We start from the raw sequence: 17,936 nt of genomic DNA on the forward strand, positions 1-17,936 counted from the left end.
CATGGAAATAAAGGACTGTACATGAATATCCTGTTCTGGAGTTTCTCTATAGTTACTGTCACTAGCTCTCCTGAATTCCATGGAATGTTTCCTTCCCGGGGTTACTGTTGGGTAACACTATAGATCAGTGGTGGTCAACCTGCAGCCCCCATCAGGGTAATCCGCTGGCAGGCCACAAGACAGTTTGTTTACATTGACCGTCCGCAGGCACGGCTGCCTGCAGCTCCCAGTGGCTGCGGTTCCCTACAGCCCGTGCCAGTTCCCACGGCTCCCATTGGCTGGGAATGGCGAACCACAACCACTGGAAGCTGTGGGCGGCCGTGCCTGCGGACGGTCAATGTAAACACTGTCTCGCAGCCAGCCAGCAGATTACCCTGATGGGCCACATGCGGCCCGTGGGCCGCAGGTTGCCCATCACTGCTGTAGATTATTAAAATGTAAAGCACTTTTAAATCTCCAATTCACTTTGTACCAATTATGCTGTTTATTTGCATTTTGCATTTCACTGAGTTTAGCTTATGAAAATAGACCTTTCTCTATTGAATCTAGTAGTTGTTCCTGGTAATTGTTGCTGACACAGTAGGGAGATGTTGAAATCCAAATTAAAATATTGCCATTGAAATAGTTAAATTTTAAAAAACATATCCATCGGTATCAGCTTTTCTAAAACCCTTAAAAAAACCCTCAAGTGTGCGCCAGCATCACATGACAGGGTACCTCCACTGTGGAAAGGAACCAAGTCTTTGAGATATGTCTGAGCTATGCCAATTGGTTATCTATCATGGGGCCTGATCCTGCACCATTCAAGTGAATGGGAGTTTTGTCATTGGCTTCAGTGGGAATAGGATCAGGTCCATAGATCCTTCCATCCTAATAAGTATTCCCTTCCCTTTGTTCTGCTCCTGAGATGGTGGATTTCACATACCATCGCCTGCTGAAGACTGCCTAAAGTCACAGCTTAGCCTTTGGATGTGCTCACTCCTCCCAAAACTAAGCTTATTTGACCTACAAGTAATAAAAACTAACCCCACCCCATTCCACTCCATTCCACCCAGAAACATGTGTGCCTGTGTATTTACATACACACACACACACTTGCAGAAAATTGCCTGCTTCTCTGAGGTGAATTTGTCCATTTTTTTCTGTGCAGAATATTTTTAGCCATATTGGCCTTTGACAGAAAGAGAATAAATTCCATGACTTTTATTCAAAGGCAAGTGTCAAGGAGATTGAATGGCAAGGTGGGGAATTGTTAAGCTCAAGGGGCCGGATTTCAAAGGCACTTAGGCCTCTAAAGATGTAGGTAGTTGTCTAGTGGGATTTTCAAAACCATCTCAGCAGGTAAGGCACCTAAATCCCATTGACTTCAGTAGGTAGGTACCTAACCTCATTGGATGCTTTTGAAAATCCTATTATGTGCCTATCTGCATCTTTAGCCTCCTAAATGCCTTTGAAAAGCTGGCCCTTAAGTGATTGGTTTCAAATAAGGCTCAAGCAATTAGAGTACTGATCATCAAAATCACAATGCAGCCAGTGTTTTCCACCCTCTACACTCATCCTCAACCCAAAATGATTATTTTGATGGCTGTTTGGTGGTCACATTAAATGAATTGGTGATCTCATTCCAGCTTCTGGTCAAGAAGTATCTAGGTCATAAAATCACCAGCACAATTAGCTCTAATTGTCACCTTTACGATTGTTTCAACAGCAGTTTCTAGTTTGAATGGACCTGAAGATGGCATTACCTTCCTAGCAGTAGAGACAGTCCCTCCAGGACAGGACTGAGACACATTGGTGGGGCAATGTGGGGAAACTCACGTTGCTTATGTCCATGCTGTACCTGTTCAGTGGATAATCAGCTTCATTCTCCAGGGGTGTTTATCTAGCATCTTTCATAAGCCAGTTAATTAACTCTCAGATGGTGAACTTGATGGGATCTGATTGTTCAGAAATGCTTTTCAACCACAACTTCAGAAGTCAATGAAAGTTACAGGTGCTCAGCACCACTGAAAGTCAGGCCCAGCAATGAAATACTTAAAAAAAAAAAAAAAAAAAGTAATTCTCACTTGAATGTCCAGGAATGGAGTCTGGTTCATTTTATTTTTTTAATAAAACAGCAATACAACTTAATAAGAGCTAACCACTGGGTTTTCACAAAACAAAGAGCAAATAAACAAGGCTGAATAGTACAATGAGGACTATGTTTTGTTTGTACAATGAAGAATTGTCTTTTTTTGTTGTTGTTGTTACATATAGCCAATACATAATTATCTTTTATGTAGGAGAAAAATTCAAAACAATATTTGGTGCTGCTGAAAATGTAAAACTAGTTATTAAAAGAGCCATTATTCTAGCAGGTATGGTAGATTCCCCTGTCTTTAACACTGAGTTCCAGCTTCCTTTCTAACCTCCTCCCTCACTCTTGTTCCGTTGCTGACCACTTTCCCAAACAAATTCCTTCTAAGATGAAATTTGCCAAGCTTGTCTCAGCCCAAGGTGAATTTTTCTTTAAAACATTAGAACAATGTCAGCTCATGCATACTGTAGTTATTCAAGAGTTTACATATATAGTGAAATGTGCTCAGGCAACTTAAAACAGCTGATGCTTCGAATGTGCCTGGTTTTGAAAATCTCACTATGATCTGAGATTTAAGCTGCGTTTTAAGAATATTGAGTATTTTTAAAACGGATAAGAAATGTTGTGAGAAAAACTTGGATCAAAATGGCAGCATTTGAAGAGTACTGATTTTCAGTGTTGTGGGTTTTGATCAGGTAGACAGAGAGACACAAACACGTGATATATGCCATATATATATATATATATATATATATATATATATATATATATGTGTGTGTGTATAAAATGCTGACCTCCAATTTGTATGGTACAGTATCTATGCAATTACCTAATTTACCAGTAACTGATGGAAGATTCACAAAAGATACATACGGGCTGTATGGATATTAGTTGGCACAACTGCTATTGGATAAATTAACCATTCACATCATGTTTAGCCAGCATGCTTTCTCTTTTCTCTTTTTTTTTTTTTTTTTTGAAAGAGAGAGAGAGAGATAATATTCATGTAAACTCTGAATTGAAAACAATTAAATCTCCTCCCACAGTAGCTGGTGACACTCTGACTACAGCTGATACAGGCTACTAAGGAAGGAATTTTATTACAAAGTGATGCTTTGGGAAAGGGGAAAAGATACTTACCAAAAAGGGGCTGCTTTTAGTTACTAGAGATATTCTCATGTAGCTTAACATTATGTTAACTTTTTTTGTATTCATTTTACATTTAACTTAATCATATTAACTAAAATATATGGACTGAAACAAAAATATCTATTACGGTAATGAAACCATTTAGTGCAGATCTGAAGTAATATAGTATTCTCTATTTCCTAAAGATTCAGAATATATCAACCCAAGAATGAGTTTAATTGAAACATGAACATTTTCACAGCAAATGCCAACATTTACAAAATGAATTATATATGGTGCCAGCCATTCAGACCCAAAAATTAAGAGGTGCCCTCAGATGATACTAATGGTATTAGATGCTGAATGTAACTGTTTGTAATTACACCAGTGCATTCCAGATTAAAGATCTATATTAAGGAGCACTACAAGGGTGTGGGTCAGAGGAGGAAACTTTGTGGATTTATTGCTTTGTTAAATGAAACATTATGTGCTTATCTTCTGTTAATCTATATTTACATGCTTATGCAATTAGCCCTCTATTCCATCAGCACAAAGTGGAAACAGACTGGTGATAGCACAAGGCGGCTTTAGTGCACCATAAGACACCAACATAAACAGTTTTCAAAACAGAGAGCATTGCTGTTGCAAACAGTTCTCTCTTTTATTATCGTTACTGCACTCTCTAGTTTTACTGGAACTGTTCTGCTGCCAACTAATTACCAGAATGGCAAGTGGCATGGATCATTTTCTGCTGCATGCAGCTACAGAATTTCCAATTAGCTCAAAAATTTCTAGTGCCTGAATCTTGTTACAAAAAAAGGATAGGGGAGACAGGGATGGATAAACTTTAAATCAGGTTGTATTATATTTAGCAAACTGTTGATTTTATTTCTCTCCTATGGATGCTTCTGTATGATTTCAAAATGAAATACAGAGGTTAAATTTGCACCGTGTATTATGAAATTACATACAAAAAGGAAAAATGATGACTTGATATGACATGAAGCGATACATCTTGGAAAACAAAATGAACTCTCAGCTGAGGCAAATTCCCCACCTCAGTTTATAAATGCATCATGGACTCAAATTCATCAATTCTTTGTTTGGTGTTTCCTTTTCTGATCTTGCGATAGGAGATTGTATTGTATCTAGAATAACTATGTCTGGAGATATCATTTTTTTTCCCTGAGCCTGGCTGCTCCTCAGGTTTCTCAGCCTGGAAGTTAAAACTGGGGCTGGTAGGAGGGCATTCCTCCCTGTTACTTTCTTGGTTCTTTAAAGGAGACTCCCCACCATTTTCTTTCTTGCTTTCTATCAACTGCACTTCCTCCTCCTCCTCCTCTTCCACATTCTCTCTTTCTTCTAATTGTGTATCAGCTTTATTTTGCTCCTTGGATTCAAGCATCCTCGCTTCTTCCTGGGCTCCTGCTGTCTGGAACTCCTCGGCCTCATTAGCATGAGTAGCTGTTTCTTCCTGAGGTTGCTCTGTGTTCCTTTCTTCCTGTCTAGTTATTTCACATTCTTTGGTGCTTACAGGAATAATCTCCTCACAGGGCCCTGTAGCAAAAACCAATTAGTTTCAGATAAAGTATGGGACAGGGGATTTCTTATGCTGCAATATGTTAAAGTTGCATTTGAATTTTAGTCTGGATTTCCATAGCTTACATATGCAGATCCCCACCTCCATGAAAGTGCAGGATAAACTGAGCAACCATTTTCCAGAACAGGACTATGCGTCAGGAGCTAACTACATCTTGAGGCTGGATTTTCTATCACCATGAACACTCAGATATGCCACCACACCTTCTTTGTTTATACCAACCTGCCCATTGGTGGATTTTGTACCTAGAATAACTATTTGTACCAATTTGTGGTTTTTACCAGTGTCGTCCTCTATACCATAGAATCATAGAATATCAGGGTTGGAAGGGACCTCAGGAGGTCATCTAGTCCAACCCCCTGCTCAAAGCAGGACCGATCCCCAATTAAATCATCCCAGCCAGGGCTTTGTCAAGCCTGACCTTAAAAACTTCTAAGGAAGGAGATTCTACCACCTCCCTAGGTAACGCATTCCAGTGTTTCACCACCCTCCTAGTGAAAAAGTTTTTCCTTATATCCAACCTAAATCTCCCCCACTGCAACTTGAGACCATTACTTCTTGTTCTGTCATCTGCTACCACTGAGAACAGTCTAGAGCCATCCTCTTTGGAACCCCCTTTCAGGTAGTTGAAAGCAGCTATCAAATCCCCCCTCATTCTTCTCTTCGTAGACTAAACATCCCCAGTTCCCTCAGCTTCTCCTCATAAGTCATGTGTTCCAGTCCCCTAATCATTTTTGTTGCCCTCCGCTGGACTCTTTCCAATTTTTCCACATCCTTCTTGTAGTGTGGGGCCCAAAACTGGACACAGTACTCCAGATGAGGCCTCATCAGCGTCGAATAGAGGGGAACGATCACGTCCCTCGATCTGCTGGCAATGCCCCTACTTATACATCCCAAAATGCCATTGGCCTTCTTGGCAACAAGGGCACACTGTTGACTCATATCCAGCTTCTCGTCCACTGTGACCCCTAGGTCCTTTTCTGCAGAACTGCTGCCGAGCCATTCAGTCCCTAGTCTGTAGCAGTGCATTGGATTCTTCCGTCCTAAGTGCAGGACTCTGCACTTGTCCTTGTTGAACCTCATCAGGTTTCTTTTGGCCCAATCCTCCAATTTGTCTAGGTCCCTCTGTATCCTATCCCTACCCTCCAGCGTATCTACCTCTCCTCCCAGCTTAGTGTCATCTGCAAACTTGCTGAGGGTGCAATCCACACCATCCTCCAGATCATTTATGAAGATATTGAACAAAACCAGCCCGAGGACTGACCCTTGGGGCACTCCACTTGATACCGGCTGCCAACTAGACATGGAGCCATTGATCACTACCCGTTGAGCCCGACAATCTAGCCAGCTTTCTATCCACCTTATAGTCCATTCATCCAGCCCATACTTCTTTAACTTGCTGGCAAGAATCACACAATCACCATCTATCACACATCCACCATTTGTCCTTGAAAAGGAGAGGTAGTGTGGTAGCACCCGGGCCTGGGAGTCAGGGAGACCTAGAACCTATTCCTGGACCTGCTCTGTGCTCTTAGGTGAGTCGCTGTGCCACTGCTTCCCTTCCTATCCTTTGTCTGTTTAGACTGGAAACTTTTTGGGTGCAGGCACTGTCTTTCTCATCATGTGTTTATCCAGCACCTAGCACCGTGGGGCTCTGATAATGGTTGCGGCCTCAGTACCGTGATGCAAATCATAACAACTTCCTTCTTTAAGGAGTGGTGTTTGTATGTACACACCTGCATACGACTATCTAGTTAAAATAAATAAACCACATGGTTCAAACCCCCCAACTGCATGCAGTACTCTCCCAAGTAACCTTGTGTTCATATTGTCTTCAATCACTTCAAACCCCAGCCCCTCCCTGTCCTATTGTCTCCTCCCAGTCTCAGTTTAGAGCGGGATTCTGCAAATTCTTATTACGAGGTATTAGTGCTCCCAGGCATCACTCATTGACATGAATGGGACCACAGCCAGAACTGGGCCCTTCAATTGTAAATTCTTTAGGGCACAGATCACGACCTTACTTGTTTTGCAAAGTGCTATGCACATCTATAGCGTTATAGATGTGATAAATAATATCAATTTGTGCGCCTTCATGATGTTGGAAAGTGATGGCTTGTGACATGATGTGAAAGCAAATCTAAATATAGTGAATGATTTGCCAAGGTTTGTTATGGCTAATGTAAATAATCAGTTTTAATGCAATATAAAGGTCCTGAAATCAAGCTCTCAAAAGTCAGGAAATGTCAAAAAGTTAGGAAATTGAAAAGGGTGTCATGGGCCATAGTTTCTCTTTTAATGTCAACACGGTCACAATGTTAGGGTCAAATGGTGGGTAGGCTCCTGCATGGGGGTGCTGGGTGAGAAAAGGCACAGGGAGCCTTTCTACCCTCTCTCTAGGATGGGCATGCTGGCCTGCCATATTCTTCCAACAGTGCAAGGAACTAATGCAGCCCATGCTCTTATGAGGCAATTTTGTGCCATTAATATTGCATTAACATAGCATGTATGGGGCAGAGGGAGGATTGCTGGAATTGTTTAGACTGGAGGTATGGGGTGGGGAGTTGTTTTGCTTTTTTGCATGTTTATTGTTACAGAAAAGATAATTCCAGAGCTATTTGGTTTGTGACTTGAGCTGCCAAGCTCTACAGGCTTCATCAGCTAAGATGGCACCAAAGTCAACCTCAATTATCTTGAGCATAGTTAACCAAAACTCTTGGGGCTAGATTCACAAAAAGACTTGGGTGCCTAACTGTCAGTTCAGACTCCTAAATCCCAGATTTTGGGGCTACTGGTATTCACAAAAACCCAGCTCAGCTGCTACCTAACCCTGTAAGCACCTATACTCACTCAGCACCTACATTTCAACTGTACAAATTCCCTACGTGCCTAAATTTCTGTCTCTGGGCATGTGCACTGCTGTCTAGGTCTAGGCATCTGAACGCCTAAGCTCCAGTGTGATTCACAAACTGAGGGAAGATACGTGCTCTACCGCCTAGCTCATCTGTAGGTCCCGATCCAGTAGGCATGCTCAGACGCTGCCTAACTCCACACAAAATGGCTGAAGTAGGACCACCTCTCTCATAACTTTTAGCCCAGAGGTAAGGTTACTCACTTGGCTTGTGGAAGAACTCTGATTCAAGTCCCCCCTCTGCCTGATGAGGAGAACAGGATTTGAACAGGAATTTGTCACCTCTCACATGAGTTCCTCAGTCACTGGGCTATGGGATATTCTGATGGGGGCAGCCTCAGTCTCCCCAGTTGAGGCTAGCTCAGTTTGGCTAAATACTTTATGAGTAGGTGGCCAAAGAACGCAGGTGAGAATGACTTGATAGCCTGGTGCATAGGGCACTCACCTAGAAGGTGGGAAACTCAGTGTCTAGTCCCCTCACTCCAAATTATTTAGCCAAAGAGGAACAGCTTCACTACACAGCTAACGCCTGCTTGCTGTGTTCCCATCCTCCATTGTTCAGATAACAACCCCCTTAGTCTGTTCCACTGGACATTATATGCAGCAATCCAGACAGGGTTTCCAAGATAGTTGAACATGGAACCAGTGTGACATCACTTCCTTGCACAGTTGTTTGCCTCCACTGAGAGAAGGTTCTACCAGCTTCTCCTGCAAAGTGTGTCACTCCACTCCTGGATCAAGAGTTACAAATGTGCTATAAATTCTCTCACCCACAACAAAGTGGCTGGCTGTACTTACAAGCTCAACAACATCGTGCTCAAACATTATTAAGCCTATTGAGTTTGCAATCTCTTCCTGCTTCAGCAAATGAGCTTGTAACCAAACAACTTTGCTGTGAGTGTTTTTTTAAAACCACAGTATTTTTATAAGTGCACAGCTAACAGCTCACCAGACTTTTCTGCTGCACATGCTCAGTCCTGTATATTCAAACCTATAGGATTTTGTTTTAAAACCATTTCTCCCTCAATACAGGCCATATTGTGATATCCTTACGTGTGTTGAGTACACTATATGGCGAGTATCCCCAAAAATGAGACTCACTGAAGAGAAAGATTTTAGGCAATGTGAGTAAGAGATAACAATCCAGCCCTAAGGGCCAGATTCTCCTCTGCATTCCTGTTCTGCTCAGTTTAGGGAAGTGGGGGAGGAGAAAGTTTTAGGGAAAGAGTTATGACTCTCTAATCCTGTGGGTTGGTCTACAATGACACAGTCATGAGTTAGAGTCACCTCAGGGTTTATACCTTTTAAATCTTTGGTATGGGACCTTCAGCCAATAAAGAATCAGAAAGTTATGTTCTTGATCATTCTTGCCATTCTCAAGGAGGCACAGCAAAGATTTTATTCCATGAGTCATAACAAACCATTGTTCAGTAGATGCACGATATGTTATCTCTTCAGTTATGGACGTGTTACTGACAGACCAGACAGCATTGCATTCTAATCCTTGATTCTGTCAGACAATGCAGCTTAAAAGGAGTGAACACTGTTTCCCTTGTGGCCAGCTGTGGGTCCCCAATTTGAAAGGGGGCTTTGCCATCTGGAGGAGACAGCATCCTACATCTTCAGGCGTCGGCTCACATTGCAGATCCCTGGGCTGCATCAACTGGTTTTTATTTCATTCCCTCATCTAAGGGCAAGCACAGCAAGCTGCACACTAATCAGCACAAAGACTTAGCAGCACTTTGCAGCAAGTAGGCTTTCTCTTACCCTGTGAGAGGCTATAGGAAAGCACAGTGAGACCCCAGAAGTATGGAATCAAGCAGGAGTCCATCCTAAGGTTCTAGGAAATTTTGGTAGCTCTGGCCCCATTAACACATACTCTACTACTGGTTATCAGCACTTTAGCCTTCATCCATTCATAAGAGTAAGACCCTTCCAGGATAATGTTCTAAAAACAACTTAGACAATGTTTTCTTCATGGTATCAATGAGAGCAGACAGGCATTTTTCCAAATGTAATTTGCTTAAAAAAAGAAATTTAAAAAACAGAAGAAAAAAAAAGACTAAAAAGACAAGAAAAGTGGGAGTTCCGGGAATAGCTTTTGGAATTAAAATGAATTTTAAATTAATTGGATTAATATAAGTGAATATACAATTTGCTAATTTCTCCTTAGGAAATGATGAGTTGTCATATGTTCACTGGTTTAGTGCAGACAATTGGTTCATCTACTCTGGTTTCTAACAGCAATTGTAACATTGCCTACACTTGTTTCAAGGGAATAAAATCTTCAAGAAACACGATTTTTATACTTTGCCATTTGGGGAAGCCCCACGCTAATCTCCACTCTAAATCAGTGTATGCCCTGAAATATGAGGCATTTTCTCTCAAAGAATCAGCAGAAATCAGAAGGTGGAGACATATTAGGTCATCTAGACCATATAATTCTGCCAGAGAAGGAGTAGTCCCTAGAACTAAGGTAATGGAACTGTCTGTAGAAAAATAGTCCTCAGTCTAATAGATTTCATCTTTGGGACATTTGCCTGATATTTAAAGTCATCTTATTCAGCTCCAAATATATGGTATTTTTATGTTTTTGTTATTTTTCCCATGCAAAACAGATATTACTAAAATCTGTGATCCTTACACCTATAAGGGAGAAATAAAAGATTTTCAAGAGAAAGGAAAATGAGTCCCAAGTTTCAGTGGGCTGTTCACTTAAGATTCAGCCTACCCTTCATTCATTCATTAAATGTGAGACATAAAGCTAAAACTAAATCTCAATTAAGCACTGGTTTTTGTGTGCTGAAAGCCTCAATAACCTGGCTTTGAAGAGCATTCAGCAAAGAAATAAGTTTTAATTAACACTGCCTTTTTTCCCCCTCTCTGAAATCTTCTTGCTCCAATGGCCACAATTAAAAAGTGGGCATTTGCTACCAATTACCACAGGGTGGTATCTGAGATACAGTATCACACTTTCCCTTTATAATTAGAATAAGAAGCTATGTGGTAACTGTGTGGTGTCTATTACCAAATGCTGATATTTTAATAGTACCCACTGTTCTTCCTCTTTATGGTTCGGAAAAGATGTAACAGTATCTGGCATCATAAATACCAGGAATCTCATTAAAATTTGTGCAAGCCGTAGTATAGTGAGGTCACAGAATGATACATTCTGAGATATCACCAGTGAACCAGGAATTTCTGAAAGAATTTCAGAGGAGGGAAGGTAGAATAAAACAGAGGCTAGTTTAAAGTTATTTCTGTGTTGAATACCCCTCCCCCCCAGCATAGTGAAGGGGGACAATCAGCTCAGAAAGGAGTTATGGGGACTGATGATTTGCCCATCGTCATTGCCCTTTAAAGGTGAATTGTGTTGACAAAGAGTTGGGAGCTACTGGAAAATGTATCATTCATGCACTGTCTTTGCCATTAGGTCTTTCAGTGGGATGGTAGTAGATGTACCCACTGAGAATCTGAAATAAAGGGGAACGGCAAAGTGAATATCATCATTGTGTTTGTGCCATTTAGTGTTGAAAGATGGCCTCACCTCATGATCTCATACTATTAAAGCCCTTCCTCCCCCACTTCCCTTGTTTTGCCAGAGACTTTGGCAAGATTTTTGGAGGACCTAGACTGGTGATATCAAAGGAAGCTAACACCTCAGCAGATGGTCTCACAGCTAATTAGGAATGGGTTGTTGAAGCTTGCACGTTCCCTTCCACCTCAATGTCCCTGCCCCCTCACTTGAGATGGGAGAACTGCAACTCAGTTTCAGCCTCATGGAAGGTAACCCTCACTGGAGGCAGTGTAACTGGACTGGAAGTTAGGAGATCTACTTTCGATTCTACTTTTGATTTCCAGCTCCATTGCTGACCTGATGTGTGAATTTGTGCAAGTCACTTCACATTTCTGTACCTCTTTTTCTCTTCCCACCCTTTGTCTGTCTTGTCTACCTAGACTGCAGACTCTTCAGGGCAGGCTGTCACTCACCATGCATTTATACAGTATCTAGCTTAAGGGAAGCCTTATCACAGCTGGGACCTTTAGGTACTACTGTAATACAAAAAATAATTAATACCACCACCATCCAGGTCCTCCAGAGATCTTACTCAAAATTGTCCCTCTAGCCAAAAAAGGAGGAAGTCAAAATCTGATATTTCTAAAGTAATAAAACAAACAGGAAAATAAACTTTCCATTATAAAAATAATCAGAGTTGGATTTCCTGCTGTGCAGAGATCATGGAAGTAGAGAATACTGACCGACCAGAAGAATGAAGAAAGACCTAAAGGAGGTCTCCATGACTGCCAGGAAAATAGCTAGGGATCTTGGGGGAATGACTGAGAAGGACACTGGAAACTGAAATGAGGTAAGAGGATTGTTATGGGTGGATGGGGGAAGAAGAGGAATTTAACAGTGTGGTGAAAGTATCCTTGTCTTGAGAAAGAGCTGTTAAAAGAGCCAATGCAACCGGGGTAGGTATTCTACCAGTGGCTCATATGGGGCCCAATCCTGTTCTTATTAAAATCTATTGGTGTTTTGCCAATGAGGTCAATGGGAGAAGGATCAGGCCCTTATCAGGAACCAGGATTCTAATAAGCCTTGGGAATAAACTATATAGTGAGGGAGGCAAAACAGGCCCATTAGACCAGTTTTCCAACTATCTCACCCTCTTCCTACGCTGTATTTTTACAGCGCAACAGTGACATCCAGTCGCCAGCTGGATTAATCACAGGTAGTTTGTATATTCCCTTAAGACATATTCTATACTTGATTTTCCCATTCAAAGGTGGCAGACTACATTTAGATGGGTATCTCCTATTTGTCCTATTTGGCACATCTCTATTTTAAATGACGCTTTGATGTTGCAACAAATGATCTATTCAACATTTTGCCTGTGGGGTCCTAAGTATTAATTAGGCTAAATTGGTTAGGCACTAAAAAGCTGCCTGCAATTTAGAGATAAAGTGCTTGTGGGTAGGCGCTGGGGAGAGGGGAGTCCGTGAAAGATTACTTACTAGGTTTTATTGTATGCTTGTAAGGCAACACAGTTGGAATATAGATGTCACCTTAAGAAGGAAAAGCTTCCGTCATGATTTCCTTTCTCAAAACCTATGGAGCTTCTATGAAATATAATGTAGACACTGATAAATGTTTATATATTGTTCCTTTCCTTAATCAAAGCCAGTGTAATTATCCTCAGATTCTGAGGCCACCATATTTGGTACATACAGCTTTTCTGCACCTATCCCTGAAAGTTCCATATAGTAATTCTCTCACATGACTTTAACATTGATAAAACTGTGAAAAATATTTCAGAGTTATATTTCTATATTTTTCTAAATAGATCTATACTGCATTTGAGGAGGTGGTTACTATTCACATGCAAGCTGGTATGGAAAGAGCTGGAGATACTACATGAATGATATTACAGTTAGATGGGCTTATAAATGAAAAAGAAAGGTAACTATAGCAATCCCTTCTCTAAACATTAATAATCAGATACGCTAATCCAGGCACGTTGTACCTTGCAGTACCAGTGATGTTTTCTAAGGTTCAGCAGTGCTATAAATAATGTGTGACTTACTTCCCATTGCAGAATTAGGATTCGGATAAGTTTCCTAGCTTGTTATTTGGAAAAATAAATACCCATGCAACTGTTCTCTTCAAAAGCCATCCCTATGTTCATATGGTCAGCAAAATACCACACATCAGACAGCATTTCTCATTACCTTCTCTTGATTTCTCTTCATCAGGTCGAGTGTTCTCGGAAGGGATGTCAGCTGATCCCTCCTCTAGAGTTGCATTGTTTTCCTCTTGTTTTTCTTTAGAAGACACAAAACAGTGAGAAAGTGACTAATGACGGGAGTAAGTAATAATGATGATGACTAGTTTTCATAGTTACATACTGTCACCTGTATATGATAAGTGGGAACTAAAAACTGCTTATCTCTTGAGCTCTTACTTCATCCTGCCATGCTTGTAGCAATACTGTAGACAGCTAATAATTTCTCTTTCTCGTTGTTTCCATTCCTTGTTAGTTCAAATTTATATCTGATTGTGAATCACCTCTTATCATGGTTTATGTCTATTCATGTGTGTGGAGTTTCTGATAACATGTAAATTACATTCCATTATTCATTATGCTGTATGTAAAATAAAGGATTGGGTTTTCTTCCCAAACAAATTGAAAAGAAGCAGTATTGTACTTTACCTTCGCATTGCTTCTCCCCATCGAGAGCACCACATATTGTGTTGTCCTCTACTGAATTCTTGTTATCCTCTTGATTTTCCTTTTTAAGTGGAGCTTCAGGACTGGTTTCTGCATTTTCACATGGAACTGTCCCAACAGATTTTGCTATTTCATCAATAATATCAATGACCTGCAGCTGAGTTTTTTCAGGTGGTACATTCCCATTGTACTCAAGTATGCTAGATGTAATTGGGACTTCTTCTGTCATGATTACTGTAGAGTCCAATTAATTCCTTTGGGTCGTACACTTCCACTGAAGTACCAGTATTCTACAACCACTGTAGAAAAAATAAGCTATACACCTTATTACCTTTCTCACTGTTCTCCCTCCCCCGCTTGAATAGTCAACAAGTTTCTCTTCTTCTGAAGGCGTTATAGCAAAGCAGAAAACAGAGTAACAATGTCAGGATTTGTCTAGGATTTGCCAGCAGTCCCCTTCTACAAAACTATCCAATCAGCACCTTGCTTGTTGCTTAGAGTCTTCCAGTTGCATAATTAAATGCACCATTTTAATTTACATAAACAAACAATCTGAAGCAACAAAGCTTTTGTGCTGGCATGCAGAGCGGGTCTTTCAGCATGTCAGCCCCATGGTAATAAACAGAGATTTTGTACTCTTATCACAATGGCTCTTTGTGCGTTCGCCTTGTAACAGGAGCAACAATTGTTCTAAATCTTTAAGCCATAGTGAGTGACCACCTTTATTCATATTAGTTATGTGTAACCAGCTTAACATTCCCAACCAGGTTTATGTTCCGGTAAACCTTGAAATGCTGTTGGTCAGACAATGGCTTCATTTTCTATTTGGTAAGAAATAAACTAGCTTGTTTAAAAAGTGCACATATTTTGCATACAATACAGTATAATGCCACTTTCTTTAGTACAGCATCACTCAGGCCAACTGTGTCCAAAAATGCTTTACAGAGATAGGGCTAAACCATGAGAGGTCTGGGCATTTAATTCAGTGGAAGCTTCAAGCACTCAGCATCTTTCAAGATTTTGCACTTCCAAATAAGACCAGAGAATTAAAATGAAAAACAACAGCAGCAGGACAGGCAAGAGGGACAGAAACATTTTGAGATGAGATTTGAAATGAGAAGGTGAGTCGATGAGGCGGAGAGCTCCAGATGACAGGATATTTCTAAGTGCTACCATGTGCAGTGGAAAAATGTCCAGTAGAACGAAGATAAAGTCTCCACAAACAGTGTGGCTCGTAGTATAACATATCAACATTTCCCCATTTTACCAATCCAAGTTTTAGTCCCAGCAACAATAATATTCCTTATGTTAAAGGAACATAATAGGGGCAGTGGCATGAGACTAATATGTACATCACTGATTATCAACGTGACCTACAAGCTAACTGAGTTTGAGAAACTTTTTCTAAGGTACAGTACTCACAAAGAATGAGTGAACTCATTGTTGTAGTTCACTGGGAAGCAATTGGCCAGTCCTGGGTGACAGAGGCATTTTTGCCCATAGCTGAACTTGTCCTCACAGTCTCTTCCACAAACCTAGCATCTGAAGCCAAGTTTACGTAAGAATGAAATCTTCTACTTTAAATGTCTTTTCATAGCAGTACTGTTACACCTTGACACCCCAATATTCACCACTGTCATGTAATTAGGATATGACTTATACAAAGTATGCCTTGTGAGGTGTCATTCTAAATGTTTTGCTCTGCTAGACAGTAATAGCTCACTGGATTGTATGTGCTATCATCGTATGTGAAGTTATGAAGTTTGGCTATGTATGTGTTGCTGAAACCTGTCCTGAGGTTGAAAACAACCACAAGCAGCATTTCAGGTATGACAGTAAAAAGGCCAAACAATGTTAAGGGCTTACTGAGGAAATGCACACAAGCACAAGGATTACCCCAGGAACTGTGTACAATAGAAATCTCTCAGAGATAGCTCTACACAATAGGAACTGTTTGACCCAGGTCACAGCAAAAGAGCTTTCCAGCAAGCAGGGAGAAGATAAAAAAGGGAGGAAATGACATGATGGAGGGTACCTCACTCTCCCTACAACAACACACCTGGAAACACCTGAGGAACAAAGACTGAATTGTGGGAAGTGATGGTCCCAGGCTAGAAGGATTTTTAGCCTGTGTATGGAAACCTGGGAAAGCCAAGGCAACTTGTGTCTTAAGAATTTGTCAGCCTGTTTATCACTCATGGTGAGAATTTGCTAATTTATATCTTACCTATGTAGTGTGTTAAGCTCAGTTTGCGGTTTTTGTTTATTTACTAAAGTAATCTGCTTTGATCTATTTGCTATCCCTTATAATCACTTGAAATTTACTTTTTGTAGTTAATAAACGTATTTCTTGTTTATAACATAACCCAGTTTGTGCAATTCATATCTGTAGGGGGGAGGGGGCAAGGAGCTCTGCACCTCTCTCCACATTGAGGGAGAGGCTGAATTTTTATGAGCTTGCGCTATGCAGATCTTTCTCTACAGTGCAAGACAGTAGTATCTTGGGTTTATCTCCCAAAAGGGGTGTGCACGTGAGTGCTGGGTGAGTCCTCTCACACAGAGCTGACTTCAGTCTGTGTCTGCAGCTGGATGTGGCCCTTCCTGTGTGTGTGTGCGCTGCAGGAGGCCAGAGAGCCTAATTCAGCAAAACAGGAAGAGGGAATCAAGGCTGGTGGAGCAGGAGAGGCTCAGTGAAATCCCAGTAGATCAGGTGGTATCATAAAAATGAGTTTGGTGTAAATGATTTGTAATTGTTTTAACTTTTCATGAGAGATGGCTACAGTATAAAATCTTGAATGTGGATTGAGCCTATGTGGGCATAGGTAGCTGCAAGGAAAGAAATTGGATACTTTGAAAATGGGTTGAGAGTGCAATAGGTCATTTTAAAATCATACTCTGCTGTGCTGCTGTACCCCTGGAATTAAAAAGAACATTCATGTTTGTTCAAATGGCCTCCTTAAACCAGTGCTCTAATTTATGGCAATGAAGTGTGACATGTTCTTATCTGGCAGTCAGTCTTGTTCCCAGTGCTTCTCTTAATGGGGCAACTCCACTGAACTGGAGGCAGAAATGGAGCTTACCTGAGCATCTCCAATGTCTTGGTTTTCAAAGTATGCTGTCAGGAGAGCAGTACTTCTCTGTACTAATGGATGAAACTACAGGCATGTCTTCTTCTGCCCACCTTTTAACATTTGTTCACTATGATTGGAAAGGAACTATAGAGGTGGCCTTCCTCTTTCTCTGTTCTCTTACAGGACATGCTACAAGAAAAAAAATATATCTTCAAAGCTCTACAGCTATCATTTCTTGCAGCTGGGTCACACTGGTATCACTGTATTGGTATGGATGATGCCTGAGCTATGATAGGAAACACAGTGGCCTTGTCACTAGAATCCAGCCTTTTGCACCTCAAGACAACCGGGCACCTTGTTCAATTTGCTGGGAATAGTTGGCAGCAAAGAGGATCCTGGTGGAAGTGAGAAAAATATTTGATGGGGCTGTAAAAGTTGCAAGCTTTATAAAAGGGAAGCTCAGTGCATAACCTCTTCCCTATTTTATTTGAAGAAATGGGGACTTGACATCATCACCTCCTTTTCCACACCAAAGTTCAGTGGCTTCCACATGGCAAAGTTTTGAATCATGTGCTTGAGCTCAGAGAAGAGGGAAGAGTTTTCCTGGCTCACTGTGGCTCTCCCCTGCCCCCCCGGCAGAATGCTTGCTTGACCAGTATTGGCTTGCTCCAAATGCTTCTAACCAGAGCTGTGTTATAACATGGGTATTCACCCTGGGGTCACAAACAGGAGTTAGAAGTTTACAATCACCTTTCCCATATTGCTAAATGGGAGGGAGTATTGGGGAGGGAGGTCCTGGTATGGAAAAGGTTAAAAACCACTAATCTAATCTATCTCTAGGATGCCAGTCACCATGGTATTTAGCATCACTTCCGTTGCCAAGGGCGCCAGGGTATCTATAATAGCCACAACTGGTCAG

At 41.1% G+C, this 17,936-nt stretch overlaps 1 protein-coding gene across 1 annotated transcript; it reads right to left on the reverse strand.

Moving 5' to 3' along the window:
- Positions 1-2,848: 2,848 nt before the first annotated feature.
- ERMN (ermin) lies at positions 2,849-14,553 on the reverse strand. The gene is made up of 3 exons (XM_074967371.1): positions 13,929-14,553; positions 13,447-13,539; positions 2,849-4,762 (listed from the first exon to the last, which is right to left on the reverse strand). The coding sequence occupies exons 1-3, from the start codon at positions 14,173-14,175 to the stop codon at positions 4,269-4,271; spliced, it is 834 nt and encodes a 277-aa protein (XP_074823472.1). The 5' UTR covers positions 14,176-14,553; the 3' UTR covers positions 2,849-4,268.
- Between the last annotated feature and the right edge of the window lie 3,383 nt (positions 14,554-17,936).

The sequence above is a fragment of the Natator depressus genome, chromosome 11, assembly GCF_965152275.1.
Source record: "Natator depressus isolate rNatDep1 chromosome 11, rNatDep2.hap1, whole genome shotgun sequence".
NCBI lineage: Eukaryota > Metazoa > Chordata > Testudines > Cheloniidae > Natator > Natator depressus.